Raw genomic sequence first — 14,472 nt, 5'->3', positions numbered from 1 at the left:
ATCATTAGTTCCATGCATGTAGCTTAACAAAAAATGGAAAAGGAACTAAAAGAACGCGACGCGACGACAAATATGTTGAGCTGAATACCAAGTTTCTGAGGCTTCACAAGCGTGCAAAACAACGTATACAAGATATACAAAAGGTAACAAGTAACCAATTTTTGATCTGTCCTATCTTCACTTTAGCTTGAAAATAGTAGATCTTTTACTTCACTGCCTTAGTCTCTCCCTAAATATGGAATTTTTCAGCTGTCCTATGTGCACATTAGTTTGAGAATAAACTAGTACAATTTGATTCAACGATTGTTGTGGTGTAATCGACTCTTTGCTGCCTGTTTCTCATGTTTCGTGAATATACTGAATTATTGAAACAAGAAGTTGATCTTTAGTGTTTTTCCTACACATTTATAGGAAAAAGATGACTTAGAAGCTCGGTTTAATGAAGTTAATCAGAAGGCTGAGCAGGCTGCTTCTCTGCAATTAGCAGCACAGCAGGAACTGGAACGTGCTCGTCAGCAGGCTAGTGAGGCCTTAAGGTCAATGGATGCTGAAAGGCAGCAGTTGCGGACAGTGAACAACAAGTGAGTGACTTTATTAATCTCACTGTACAATGTATGTGTCATCTTTTAACATTGTGCAAATATAGCACTAGGCATGTCGTTTCTGTCCTTGCTTGGGGTGGGTGAAACTGAGTGGTATAGTTATATGAAACCTGAATATGTTGAAGTGCAGCTCCTGCATGCGCTGCACGGTCCCCATTGAAAGTACTACTCTGATGTGACTCTTCAAGTCCAATTGAATGCGTTGTATCAGTCTGTGCCACTGCATGCACTTTTAAAAGTGAGCATGTACTACTCGCCACTGCACTGCATGCACTTTTAAATGGCAGGAGGCTCGGCGCTAGAGGGACTGGCGCCGAGCTCGGCGCCGAGCCCCCGACAGGCATTTTCACTGTGCCCAGCAGCTCGGCACCAGCATCAATGGCGCCTAACTCGGCGCCAGCATCAATGGCGCCGAGCTAAGGGTCCATTTTCTAAATTTTTTCCGTCAAAGAAGAAACTTAAAAAAAAAAAGGTCAAAATGTAAAAAATTCGGCCAGTCCGGCCGTTCGCCCTCGGGCCCCTACTAGTAGTCTCTGCCGCGCTCGTTGCTCGGCAGTTGCAAGCAGTCCTTACCAACCAACTTCCGGGCCGGCTCCCTCCTCCCCTTCCCCGCCCTGCTCCCGCGTAATCCAACCGCTAATAATAATAACCGCTGCTCCGATTAGCGCCATCCCCACCGCTATAATTACGCCCCCGCCTGCGCGCGCGGGCCTATCAGCCCTAGCTTAGCTACCCGGCCGCCTCCGCTGCTCGCCCGCCTCCTCACTTGCTGCGCGTGTTGTCGCGTTTACCCAGCTGCTGCTTGCTAGGGTTAGGGTTTGCGGCTGCGCGCACGCGCGTGGGCTGGCCGCGGCGGGGATGACGCCGCAGCGGTCGCCGGCGGGGACCGGAGGAGGAGGCGGCGGGGGCCCGCCGGCGCTACACTACCTGAGCGGCCCATACGGAGACACCACCTTCACCAAGGTTTTCGTCGGCGGCCTCGCTTGGGAGACGCGGAGCGAGGGGCTTCGCGCCCACTTCGAGGTCTACGGGGACATCCTCGAGGCCGTTGTCATCACCGACCGCGCCACGGGCCGCTCCAAGGGCTACGGATTCGTGAGCACGCCTTCCTCCTGTTTCTTTTTTTTTCTTTTCTTGTTCGTATGTGCTATGCTGCTTGGGGTGTTTGCTCTGTACTTCTTTTTTCCTTGGTTGGGGATCAGGGGCCAGGTTCGATTCTGGAGCTTAAGGTTGTGTTCGATTCTGGAGCTGAATGTTGTGATTCTGTGTGCAAAGGTGAACTTTGTGTGTTGAATTGGGAGGTTCTGTGATCATCTGTAGATGCCGTTGCGGCGGTGGCAATTGGAAGTGAAGGTCTCAGAATTTGGGAGTTTTGCATTCCATATGCAGGAATTTTGGTGGATTGTTGACTTATTACCAACAGCATTGAGGGAAATAGTTAAATTTTGTTACCAGGAGCTAGTGAAAGTTGCCGTGTTAAGCATTTCTAGGGTTTCTGTGTTCAGGCTTTTCAGGAACCTAGTTCAATTTTGGGCGTCGGAGTTTGAAAATAAAATTAGCATTCTTTCTTGTACGAATCAGGGAAGGGCGGGCCTGGTGCAAGCGGTAGAGTCTTACTGCCTGTGACCGGAAGGTCCCGTGTTCGAGTCGCGGTCTCCTCGCATTGCACAAGCAAGGGTAAGGCTTGTCACTAACACCCTTCCCCAGACCCCGCACAGAGCGGGAGCTCTCTGCATTGGGTACGCCCTTTTTTTTCTTGTACGAATCAGGGAACTATCTGAATTTTCCATGGGGGTATGGTGAAAACAGAGCACCTTTGGCCTTTGGGGTGGTTCCAAATTTGGCTCAGATATTTCGTCTTTTTCCTACTTTTGATTCACTTTAATCATGTGTGGATGTGTGTATAGGTAACCTTCCGGGAGGCAGAGTCAGCGAGGATGGCCTGCATGGACCCATACCCAGTGATCGACGGCAGGCGCGCTAATTGCAACCTTGCCATCTTAGGGCGGCCTGGTCCAGCTGTGCCTTTCGGTAGGTCTGCTAACTTGGTTCCCTGCTTTCCTAATTGCACAGCTATCAAATATACTATGATTCTTTCCATCCGCTTACTCTCTTTGGTGTAAAGTAATTTATTAATCAATGCTCTATTCCCAATGTATTGGAGATTTGGAGTCACCACAACCATGGCATTTCTATGATTTCATTATTACAAAACTTGATGCTTAGTTTCACCGCCCCTTCTTTTCAACACCAACTAATAGTCTTGTCACTAGTTCTAACAGAGGGAAAAGGACTTGTCAGTACAGGACTAGTAGGTATTTAATTCGTTGCCTAAACATTCTAGCCCCAAAGAAGACTGTAGGATCTTCTACGAGCTCATTTAGGAAAATAAAGCATTAGCTGTCAAAAATATACAAACCAACACAGCTACTAGTCCTCTCTGCCAACTATGTTTGGGGAGAGATAGTAGTGTTGGACTTGATTGAAGAGAATAATAATAGATAACAGAAAGAGTATGAGCTGGTGGGTGGTAGAAAGGGTGGGCAATCATCACTGCTTTTCAATAAAAAGTGTCCACTTACATGTCAGGCATCTGTTTCATGGTCTGCAACTTGGAATTGGAGATATTAATCATCACAAGATGAAGCATTGATCCACATCTTTGCTCGTGATGGAATGCAAAGCTTTTTGAGATGTTTACTGTTTATTCATGAGCCTTCTTGAATATTTTCTTATGCGATAGAGTAAAATAGCAAAGTTTTCTTAAGTTTGCTATAAAAAAAATGCTTGTGCCTTGTCTATCAGAAAAGTACTGACCAGGACCCACCAGTAAAAGTCCAAAGTGAATTACATGTGTATTAGCCGACGAGGTTCACTAATACTGTATGCTAGTCTCAGTTGCAAAAACCTATTGCAAAGAAACTTTCTTATGGCTTAATGTAATGCACGCATGTTCACCTTTTTAGCCTGTGTGTGTTTCAATTATTGTGACAAAATTTCCCCTTCTTTTCAATGTGGTATAGTAGCACCTATAAGGCCGGTCGTCCCATACAATGGAGGTGTGGCGGTTCCAGGGGGCATGTATGTGCAAAGCCCAACATATCAGCAATCCCCTTACAACTACTCACAGGGCTTTGTATATCCTTCTTATGGGTAGGTTAACAGCTCATTCATTGCTTGTTGGCAAAGATCATGCACAGCTATGGATTTGATCTCCTGTTTGGTTGTGAATGTCTGGCAATATGATTAAAGTTGTAGTTGTTGCTAGTCTGGAACTCTATGATTAGCAGGATGCAATGTACATATAGTATTCCCTTACAGGAGTAGCTTTTTAATTCCAATTGAACAGCCTATCTGTTTAAGTAATGACCATTTTTTTTTCAACGCAGGCCATCAGCATATGGACCTGAATACCTATATCAGCAGGTTGAGAACTCCAGAAACATTAAACCACATCCTTTTCTTGACTAAGATGAAATAAATTTAAATTGTTGCTCATTTGTTTTATTTTTAGCTTTGTAGAATGCATACGGTCCATATGTTGGACAACAGTATGTTCCAGTTTACAGTGGCCCAAGGACAGTAGGCCCAGCAGTCTACCCATATGGGCAGTTTGGCCAACCTGTACCAAGTGATCATGCTTATTCTCCTGGTTATGCCCCAAGTCATGTTCTCCCACTATCGAATCAGAATGTTAATGCTGCAAATGTTGTGCGCATACCACCAGTTCAGCAACAATTTCCTCCAGGTAAGAAATTTGCTGTTGAGTCGAATCAAATTAACTTGTCCAAGAATGTTTTTCAATTGCTTACGGAACCACAGCTTATCACACTCTTCATATAACTCATAAAGTGGTTTTGTGAAAACAGGAGCTCCACGACCTCAACAGCTTTTGGTCCCTGCTCGTGCACCGCCATTCCCACAGAACAACATTTCTGAACAAGCGACAGGTTGACAAGGATGCCAGAAAGTGACGAATTTTAGGTGTGTTTACTGTTTACCTCTGAAATACTCCTGCCGTTAATCTGTTGTAACATCTTGTTTTCCTCTCTGTAGGCATCCTATAGTCTGCAGCAGGGCTAAGAAAAGTCATACCGCTAAATTGGGCGGCATGCTTTTTTTTCTTGCAAATTGTTTTCTTTTGCACTCTAAAGGTTTGTTATCACATTTATCTAATATTTGCAGCGGGGCCATTTATTAAAGGGCATCAGTCTATGCTGCATCTAGGCTGATCAATGTACTGTTTCTTATCATATCGCAGGTTGTCCTTATCCATGGTTACCTGAACTTCTTATAATGTGAGTGTCTGATCTGCTCCGCTCGGTGGGGCAGGAAAGCTCGAGTGTCTGAAGATGAAGACCCTCTTGCTCAGCTTCTGTCAGTGTCTGTACATTCCCCATCTCCTGCCAGAAATTCTGATAGCTGGTGGTCTGTGCATGGACCAAAGTGGATGCCAGAAATGGAGTCTGGCCTCCAACCTGTGTATAATATAGGTCATGTAGTAGGTCCAAATCGTAGAACAGGTCCATTCTTTCAGAACATCTGGTTGTGTATATTAATTCTCTTCTTCGCACCTTTTCAGTGCCTTCAGTGCATGTTTCCATGTCTCATTAGGGCATAGGTATTTCAGTGTCATTGCATCGTCAGTGAGTCATGTACATTATTATCCTGAAACTGTAAACTATATATCACATATGTCAACTGTAACCAAGTAATGACAGTCCAATCTTGGGAAAGATTGTGATTTGTTGCAAGCTGCAACGGATAGGGGAAAACACTGGGCCATATTCTGACATACTATTAGTCTGTTTCTATGGATAAGAAATACTACATACATAACTCAAAAATGAGCAAAATTGAGAAATCGTATTTGGGCGGCATCTACCTCTAGTTTATTGTTTTATAAAACGAAAAAAGAATCGTTGTAGCAAAGCCAGTGGCGACTTCAAAACTCCATCGTGGAGATGGCAATGGACAATGGTAACATGGGGCTCTGGGAAGCCGAGGTCACCTGACTTTTGGATCATGGAAAATTGCCCGGGTGCATAGGCTTATATGATTCCATACCCGTGTCTTTCTGCCTGTCTCCAGCATATATGATGAACATCATTGATTAAAGGTAAATGAATATTAACAAAGATCCACCATAGAACTTCCGCTGAATGGCAGACCCTGCAGCATTTTTACGTCAACCTGTGAGACAATACAACCGGCTCAGTTGGGATTCAGATGTTACAGCACAGTAAGACAACACCTAGAACTACCGATATATTTCACCTTGTATTTGATGTTGCAAAGGTATAATCAGTTAGGGCTGAGGTGCCAACCTATAGGTATACCCCCTCAATCGTGGGGTGATGCCATAATGAACTGAATTACATCACCTAAGTGGGGGTCACAAAATTGTACAATTGGTGGGTCACAGTCTGCTATTCAACTCGTATCATGGGGAGAATGGCTGATTGGAAGATATTGTACAGTGCGCGTTGAACTTCTCCAGAGCTATGTTCACAGCGGATCAGATCAACCAACAATGGGAAAAAGCCAGGTAATATTCTGCTAAAAGAATCCCTCTCCAGATTACCAAGCAATTTCATCACTTGAAGGACCAGAGGAGTCCTAGCAGCCAATTCCTCTTTCTTAGCAGCACTCAGCGGCACTGCACAATGTAAAGATGGATTTCTTTGAGATGTTTCATCATATGGTTTGTGTCCTGTGCACTTCAGATATGTTCGCAATATTTGCTCACAGGTATCAAGCACTTGAGACTCTATGTTCATTTCTTCTGACAAGGATGGATAGTCATGTTGCAGAGCTTGAAGAAGTTTGAGGTAACTCTGGTAGGATTCGTTCTCAAAATGAACAATTGCTGCCTCAGATACCTCCAAAAGGGAACATGCTTTATGAAATTTCATCTGCAAGGATGATTCAGAGCTCACTTCACTTGAATGTGTCGCAATAGCTGACATCATCTCCAAAAGAATACTAATATGCTCGGCATGAAGATATTTGCTATGCTCCTCGTATAATTTAATAATGTTCTGCATAAAAGAATACAAAATACTGCCATGTTAATGTGGTTGTCAGAAAATTCAAAAGGAAAGACTGATCATTTCTAGATTACTTGTCATCAGTTAAGAGGTTTTTCAGTGTAATAAAAAAACCAATCTAAGGCATATATAGTGCCATCTTAATAGAGGTAAACTGTCACATAGGGGGCAACTGAGGAAGGTTGTTAGAACTTAGCACAGTCCCACATTGACTGGAGGGCAGTGCACCCAACTTGAAAGTTGGAAGCCCCTCATCTCATTGGCAAGCGTTTTGGGTGTACAAAGGCCCTTACAATCCTATAAAGGCACAGTTAAAACAGGATAGTTTGAATTAAGTCATTCTATTGCCATGCTAGTTTATGCCTGAATTTTTGTTCTTATTGGCCTGGTGCAAGCGGTAGAGTCTTACCGCCTGTGACCGGAAGGTCCCGGGTTCGAGTCGCGGTCTCCTCGCATTGCACAGGCGAGGGTAAGGCTTGCCACTAACACCCTTCCCTAAACCCCGCACAGAGCGGGAGCTCTCTGCACTAGGTACGCCCTTTTTTTTTATTGATTGATTTTGTTAGGGCCAGCCACTACTTAACAGGACGCATGACATCTTTATTGGGGTAAGCAAGAAATAAGAAGCCTCTCTTACTCCACATCCTTGCTCATTATTTGCCAGCGTACACAGGTCGATTTTAGCCAAAGCTGCAGCACCCGAGGAAGCCTAATAGTTAGCAGTCCAGCGACATAATGGTACCACAGTTAAGCAACTTTAACACCATCCCTCTCCCGATGTCATCATTCCATTATTCCACTCTGCTCTCCCAAAAGTTTATTCTAGTGGAGAACCAAACCTGAGCTATTGTATTTAGATTTTTTAGGCACTGAACTAAAATCCAAATAGCTAACCCTACTTGAATCTTGCATCTGGCCTACCAATAAGAGCAATTTAATAAATTCAGTAAAAAAAAAAAAAGATACCTGTATCACCATGAGCAGTAGGGCCATATGATTCTTCAGTTTGACAATAGCATAAGAAGTTGTCTCCATATTCGCTTCCTCTTCATCATTACCATACATCTCGTGATCCAAATATTGCTCGGTTTCTGAATAAGAATCAATTCTATCTGGGATATCAATATCTTGCATCATCCTTACAATTTTAGAGAACATGATGAAGGTGTGCGTCACTGATTCTCTAAATAAGATCAATATCTCTTTCCATTCCTCCTTGGAAAGTTTGTTACCAACCCCCTCTGCTAAACGCAAAATTGCAGATACACCAATAGTAGCACAATGTTTGTAGGGGCTTCTGATAAAAAATGTAACAATGGATGCTGTTCTACCAAGTTCTGGCCGTATCACATCGAAGAAATTAACAAACAAACCCACCAAGCATTTCACTGCCAACATTTGTGTTTCAAGATCAGGTAAATTATACTCTGCGGAATTTGATGATGAAATCTGGTCACTGGGTGTGGATCTTTCATTGCTAAATAGAGGATAAACAACATGTTCAAAGATATCGGTCCAAAAAGTCAGTGAAAACAGGTTTCCATGATCCTTTAAAATGTCAAAAAGTACTCCTACAGCACCTTTCTTGATAGTCAGTCTTGGATCAGTTGTCAATTTAGCTAAACCTGAAATGCACAAAAATAACATTGATAAAAAAATGGTCACTGCTTCAGATTATCATCCAACAATTTGCATGAAGTAAACTAAATATAATATTTTGAAGGGAGGAAAATGCCATACCTGCAAGGAGAGGCACCCAGAGGGAAATATGACCATCTTTTTGCACAGTGGCATTTCCACCACACACCATGGCTGAATTTCTGGGTTGTTCAAAAGCCCTATCTTGACAAGCAAATCCTTCCTCAGCAAGTTTAACAGCACAGAATCGCAGAAATGCAATAGCATTGAGATTGGCATCGCTGTTAAACTGACTACTTGTAAATGCAATAAGACAAGTAACACAATCAGTAAATGTTGTTGTCTCTGTTTCAGTTATGTGATGAAAATAATCTCGAACAATTTTTTCCACCGTCTCAAATGCCAATAGGACAGTACTTCTTGTATCATCAGCTGCGGCAGAAGTAAAAACCTGCAAGTTGATGAAAAGTTACAGGCAGGACGCAATAGTCACTACCTCACAGGTAAGATTGAACAAAAACCTCAACAAACTAAATATAGAAATCATACATACCATAAAAACACCCTTCCACCCAGACTTTATGTTATTAACCCGACTCAGAACCATCTGTGAGACGCACCTAACAATCAGATCTCGTACTTCTGGAGCATTGCTCCTCTGCATAACAATCACAAAAGGTCTAAGGAACTCATTTTGAAAGTTATAGTTTGCCAGTTCCTCCCTTTCTAGAAACTTCATAGCCAGCTGCCTCAGAGAGTCCATCACAAATATAGCGACAGAAAGATTTTCCAACAACCCAACAGACACAAAAAAGTCTGACAAGACTTTCCAAATACGTGACCACACCAGACGTATGCGATTCATATTGTAATGCCTGCACAAACGAAGTTAGAAATGAGAATAGTAAAAAAAACATCAAGTTGTGGCTGTGTTGCCATTAGTAAATACCAGATTTTTTAATTATCTTTAGGAATTTTCTTACGCAATCTCTACTATTTTAGTAAGGCAGAAGATACGAGGATCTGTTGGAGACTGCAGCTCAGTCATTGAGACCTTGCAAAGAGCTTTCACAAAAGCAACAATAGCATCACTGTTTAATCTTTGGCTATGGGCAAAGATATGGTTTAACTCAACAATGCCAATCTGATCCAATAAATTAATGCTTGATAGGAAATTATTGATCTGTTCAGGAGTGACCAGTGCTGACGCACTGCCTTTTGCCACTGTGCTATCGTAAGTACCCCCTCTAACGGCAGCCATCACAGCGGGATTCTGAAAAGCATTAGTCTTCTTAGAAGATAGGACAGAAGTAGACTTCTTAGTTTTTTCTTCTGACTCAATCAGAGGTACTGTCAGAAAGGATGCATCAGTGGGAACCCCTTCTCCAAGCAGATGTAAATGCTCAAACCGTGATAAACAAGTTAATACATGTTCCCAAGCTTCCTGCAAGTAATTGCCATCTTCGATTGCGATAGATATTATAGCCTGTTCAAGGACATAAAGTAAATTTATCACCCCCAATATCCCACAGCTTTGAAACATTCGTCTGTGTGAACAAATGTGCTAATAAAGTACAGCATAAAGAAGTATTTAAGTGGCTCAACCATGCTGTATCATAAATGTTGGATAGATCCTCAGCGAAACAAAATGAACATTTAATACATGCTGGAGAAAGCATCAGAAAATCAAGAATATCATTTTCCAGACCGTTGTGAGTCCCACCATGTCAGATGGTAACTGTCATTGTGTTTTGCAACAAGGTATTATGGGGGAAAGTAAGCCTTTAGGTACCTTGCTTAAAAAATAGATCACCCAGCAACAAATTATCAAAACTCGATAAACAAAATATGTTTTGTGTGGCCTCTTACCTTCATAGAATCAATATTTTTTTGCTTCATGTCTGCAGCAGAATGGAGAGATGTGAATTTGGCTATGGATGTTAAGAAAGCATCCCTCTGTGTCTGCATGCACATAACAGAAGTGATGTGCACGGAAAATCTTAATCCCTTCAAACACTGTGATGTAGCAGCCTTATCATCACACTGATCAAGGAGCACACTGAATGCAGCCATCATAGGTGCCCAACAGGACTCCATCATGAATCTTAAAATGGTTGCATCAGCAACAACATAAAACGTGGACCTGTATTACATACAAGCTCAAATTAACAAAATGTCGCCGAGACCATAAGTACTTTCTGATAGAATGATGGAGATCTTACTCTGATTTCCCACGTTTTGCTTTGAATTTTTCCTGTATGTGCTTAATGAGCAAGTCATTTGCTCCTACTGCCTTGTCTTCTGCTGATCTCCAATTGACAAAGTTGATAATATTGTCCAAGCCTAGAAGCCTGCCTACACTATTGGATTGCTTGGTTTGTGCAACTGAAGAATCAGCAGTCATTTTGATTTCATTGTTGACAATCTGGTCATACAGTGTACTCAAATAATCTTCTGGCAAATCCTTCCCATCATCTATTCCTCGATTGTTGCGCATAAAATCTGCCTTAGACATCTGCACAAAAAATTTACATTACCTGTGATGGAGTAAAAAAATCTACATTGCTTTATTGGCATTCCCATATGATAATAAAATCATAATTAGCATACCTTGTTCTTCACCGTCGGATTATGAGCATCAGTGTTTAGCAAGATCACAGAATAAGCAAGAACATATGCTGTATCTGCACTAGTAAAAGCATTTGGATTGCATTTACAGTAGCATTGAGCAAACTTTTCCATGATCCGGTCAATTTTTTGAGCTTCTCCTGGTAACCTGAAACCTTGCAAGAAGAGCCTAATTGCTTGACCAAAGTCCATGCCTTCGAAGTTTAAAGCGTCCACATAAGCATGCATTACTTTGAGGGGAAAGTCATCCCTCTCACCCAAATAGTCGCCTATCATTGTTGCATTTAATCCAGCAGTATTTCTCAAGAAAGAAGCCACATCTTCTGAAGAATTGCCTATTTTCTTGCTCCGAATGAGAAAATCAATACCTTTGGAAGGTTTTTTGTTGAACAAGGTAATTCCTTTCTGCAAACAAAAAAAAAAGATCTTATAGTTATCCCAAAGATAGAAGAAGTCTAATTGTGGAGAAACCATAGTTCAAGCAACCACACCTGAAGCTCTATCTTGTAAGCACGCCGTTGCTCAAGTGAGGAAGAGTCAGTTATGTCAGAACTACTAGTGTCAAGCTGCAGTTCATAATCTATTCCGCTCCCTTCTTCTCCATTATGAATATTATGGTTCTCAGCTGAACTTAGAGTTTCAGAACTGCCTGGTGAAAATTCACCAATTCTCAGTTGTTGGTCCATCCATGCACCCATCGACTTAACAACAGTAGCAAGGCACTTGACAGACTCAATCCTAAATGTTTGGTCTTGTGCAACAGTTAATGTTGTTGTAGATCCAGTAGGGACACCTAAAGCAGTCTTTAGAAGTCCATTGATAATCCTGTGAAGACCGATAGAATTAAAACTGCTTCACTGTAGACTTATAAAGAGAGGCATATCTTTGGTACAGCAGAACTAGAAGAGAATAATTGTGCTCAAGTAAGACTGATCACAAAAAAATGAAACTGAAGGAGAATGCCCATCCAAAAATAATAATAGCGTACCTTTCAAAAATATTTGGTGCATCAACATCACAATCAAAGTTCACAAAGATATCAATAACAACCTGAGGTTCTTTAGATATCTTCTCCAAAAAGTTTAGAACTGTCATCTTCTGCAAAAAGCTAGGCTGGAGAACATTTTCAAGAACTCTTAAGATAAGCATAGGAAAAAACATTCCAATTTCCTCTTTCAAACCAGATCTAAACCTTGATATTAGACTCATAAAGATGGAACACAATAACTGGAAGACACTCATTGCAGACAAGGCACTATTCTTCAACAAGGATAAACAAAGGTACTGCTTAACTGCTTCAAGATACCTGCATTAATAGGAGATAAAAAATACAGGATCAGTCATTTGCATTGTCTGTTGGGCCTATAATCAATTCAGCAGTCCTACATCAAATGAGCAAAACAACTTCCAGTACGAATTATTTGTGGTGTTGCTGCTTGTTGGATACATCCCCACATGACTAAGCTTTATCATATTTTTTTTTAAAAAAACACAGATTACAATTTAGAGTACCAATCACACCTAGCATTTTCTCTTATTACCACCACCAGTATCGGTTCGGATCTGCAGGTCTGAGGGTCTGTGTACCATCCATGCATGTAATGTCAGCATGCATGGGGACATGGGGTATGCACACAGTTGGAAAAAAAACTAGCTTGTCAAATATCCATCAGTACTCTCTTGCAGCTCTCATTTTAGTTATATACTTATATGATAAAATCGTCATTGCTTCTTTCACCAATTAGATCCTTGCCCCAGCAACAGATATAAACATGAACAAAAAAACAACAGTGCCCAACCAGCGAAAGTGGAAAACATAGTAGACCTTGCAAAGGCTCTCAGATTGGTTCAGTTAAAATTTCAACCAAGCCCCAAAAGTTGGAGCATCACAGCTTGTCCAAACAGACCATATGTTTCACTTCCACATATCCCACTTTACCGTTCCTGGCTTCCACGGTCCTACTCTTATCATCCACAACCATTATGACTTAAAATGCAACATCTTATCACCCACAAACATTAAGATTCAATGCAACATAACCAGGAGACTCGTAATGAAACATTGCAATAAAATTGATAATCAGAACCATCATGGTATGGCACATACTTTTCATTCGTCTTCCAGAATGGCCCTGCATTGTCAATGACCATCCTAACCAGCTCCAGCGACAACACCTTCCCCCTTAATAGCATTGGATCTTCGGGGCTATCAGGCGTACCAAACTTCATTGACAACTTGCATAGGTTCTTGAACAAAGCCAGGCCATCCTCCCTTATCTTGCTTATTCCACCATCCTCCCCAGTGCCTTCCGCCTCAACTGACGCCGCATCCACAGGGGGTGCCTCCTCCGGCACGTCGCTCCCCTCCATGGCCTCGTTTATGAACGCCTGAGCCGCCTGTACAACGCTGGAGTCGTTGAGGCTGCGGTCAGAGAGGTCCATCATGTCGGCAGCGGAGACAGTGCGCACGCGGACGTCCATGGCGTCGGCATCGACGCGCGCGAACACGATGACCAGCACCTGTGCGAGGGCCAGTTTGGCACAGAGCTGGTTGCCGCCGCTGGCGCTCCCGAGGTAGACGTTGTAGCACGCCTTGACCACCTGGCCCAGGCACTCCCCGCTGACGGCGACGCCCGGGCACCGCGCGAAAGCGACGAGAACGCGCAGCACGGCGAGCTCGAGCGCTTCGTCCCCGCCGCCACCGAGCGAGACGCAGGAGAGCACCGCGGCGAAGAGTTTCGAGACCGGGGAGGGGTCGGCGGCGTCGACGTCGCCGAGGAGAAGGCGGAGGGAGAGGAGGCCGGCGACGCACTCGAGCGCGGGCTCGGCCACCTTCGGGGACGCCGGGTCGAGCGCGAGGATAAGTGCGGCGAGGGCGGCGTCGGCGGCGGGCGCTGGGAGGCCGGGGACGGGGGAGGGCGAGGAGGTGTCGGGCTCGTCATCAGGAGCCGGGGAGGAGGAGAGGAGGTCGAGCGCGGACTTGGACGCGGCGACGAGCGCGGCGTGCCGGCGCCAGGACGAGTGCTTGATGATCTTGTCGAGGGCGCGGGCGAGCACGCGGGCGGACGGGGAGGAGCCGCCGAGGGCGCCCTCGGCATCGGGCTCCGACGACGACATTAGGCGGTGGCGCGGAGTGTGGTGGTGGGGGACTGGGGGCGGCGCGTCTAGGCGGCGGCGGGTGGATTCATCGGAGGCGGGGGTGGGAGTACGGGAGAGATCTGGTGGCCGGTGACGCGTTTGCTCTTTTGCTAACTCTGCTCTGCTGCTGGTATTTGGTTGTTCTAGAAAGAGCGTGGAAGCGGAGCAGAGGTGACTTGGAAGCTGGAACAGATCAACGGGAGTACACTGCACGTATTGGAACGGTCTGCTTGCTTAGGGGCGAGGCTCAGTAATTTTATTTGGCAGTAGTACTTCCAAACTCATTTTTGGTTTTCAGTTGAAGACACCTTTGCAACACAGGAAAGCTAAAATAGGAATTAAAAAGAGGGCTTACTACCGACCCGACGTTCCGAGTAGGGATGAAAACGGTACGGATATTTTCCGATCGTATTCGA

General features: G+C 43.8%; 2 protein-coding genes across 6 annotated transcripts; one reads left to right on the top strand and one right to left on the bottom strand.

Moving 5' to 3' along the window:
- Window positions 1–1,173: 1,173 nt before the first annotated feature.
- On the top strand, window positions 1,174–5,161 carry LOC136529166 (uncharacterized). 2 transcript variants are annotated; one of them, XM_066522240.1, is made up of 8 exons: window positions 1,174–1,697; window positions 2,510–2,633; window positions 3,629–3,755; window positions 3,992–4,028; window positions 4,125–4,350; window positions 4,472–4,586; window positions 4,659–4,756; window positions 4,864–5,161. In XM_066522240.1, exons 1-6 carry the CDS (start codon window positions 1,461–1,463, stop codon window positions 4,555–4,557), a joined length of 837 nt encoding a protein of 278 aa, XP_066378337.1. In that variant the 5' UTR covers window positions 1,174–1,460; the 3' UTR covers window positions 4,558–4,586; window positions 4,659–4,756; window positions 4,864–5,161. The 2 variants fall into 2 exon arrangements, with proteins under 2 accessions (XP_066378337.1, XP_066378336.1); XM_066522239.1 differs by having other exon boundaries at window positions 3,626–3,755.
- Window positions 5,162–5,303: 142 nt separating this feature from the next.
- On the bottom strand, window positions 5,304–14,217 carry LOC136529164 (brefeldin A-inhibited guanine nucleotide-exchange protein 1-like). 4 transcript variants are annotated; one of them, XR_010777220.1, is made up of 12 exons: window positions 13,026–14,217; window positions 11,907–12,224; window positions 11,410–11,743; window positions 10,901–11,323; window positions 10,513–10,805; window positions 10,160–10,433; window positions 9,274–9,776; window positions 8,844–9,165; window positions 8,393–8,741; window positions 7,619–8,277; window positions 5,880–6,643; window positions 5,304–5,795 (listed from the first exon to the last, which is right to left on the bottom strand). XR_010777220.1 is itself a non-coding variant. In XM_066522238.1 (11 exons), the coding sequence occupies exons 1-11, from the start codon at window positions 14,033–14,035 to the stop codon at window positions 6,032–6,034; spliced, it is 5,097 nt and encodes a 1,698-aa protein (XP_066378335.1). In that variant the 5' UTR covers window positions 14,036–14,217; the 3' UTR covers window positions 5,846–6,031. The 4 variants fall into 4 exon arrangements, 1 of the variants encoding a protein (XP_066378335.1); XR_010777219.1 differs by having other exon boundaries at window positions 5,930–6,643; XM_066522238.1 differs by lacking the exon at window positions 5,304–5,795 and having other exon boundaries at window positions 5,846–6,643.
- Between the last annotated feature and the right edge of the window lie 255 nt (window positions 14,218–14,472).

The sequence above is a fragment of the Miscanthus floridulus genome, chromosome 19 (genome assembly GCF_019320115.1).
Source record: "Miscanthus floridulus cultivar M001 chromosome 19, ASM1932011v1, whole genome shotgun sequence".
Classification (NCBI taxonomy): Eukaryota; Viridiplantae; Streptophyta; class Magnoliopsida; order Poales; family Poaceae; genus Miscanthus; species Miscanthus floridulus.
This window is presented reverse-complemented; position numbering and strand designations above follow the sequence as displayed.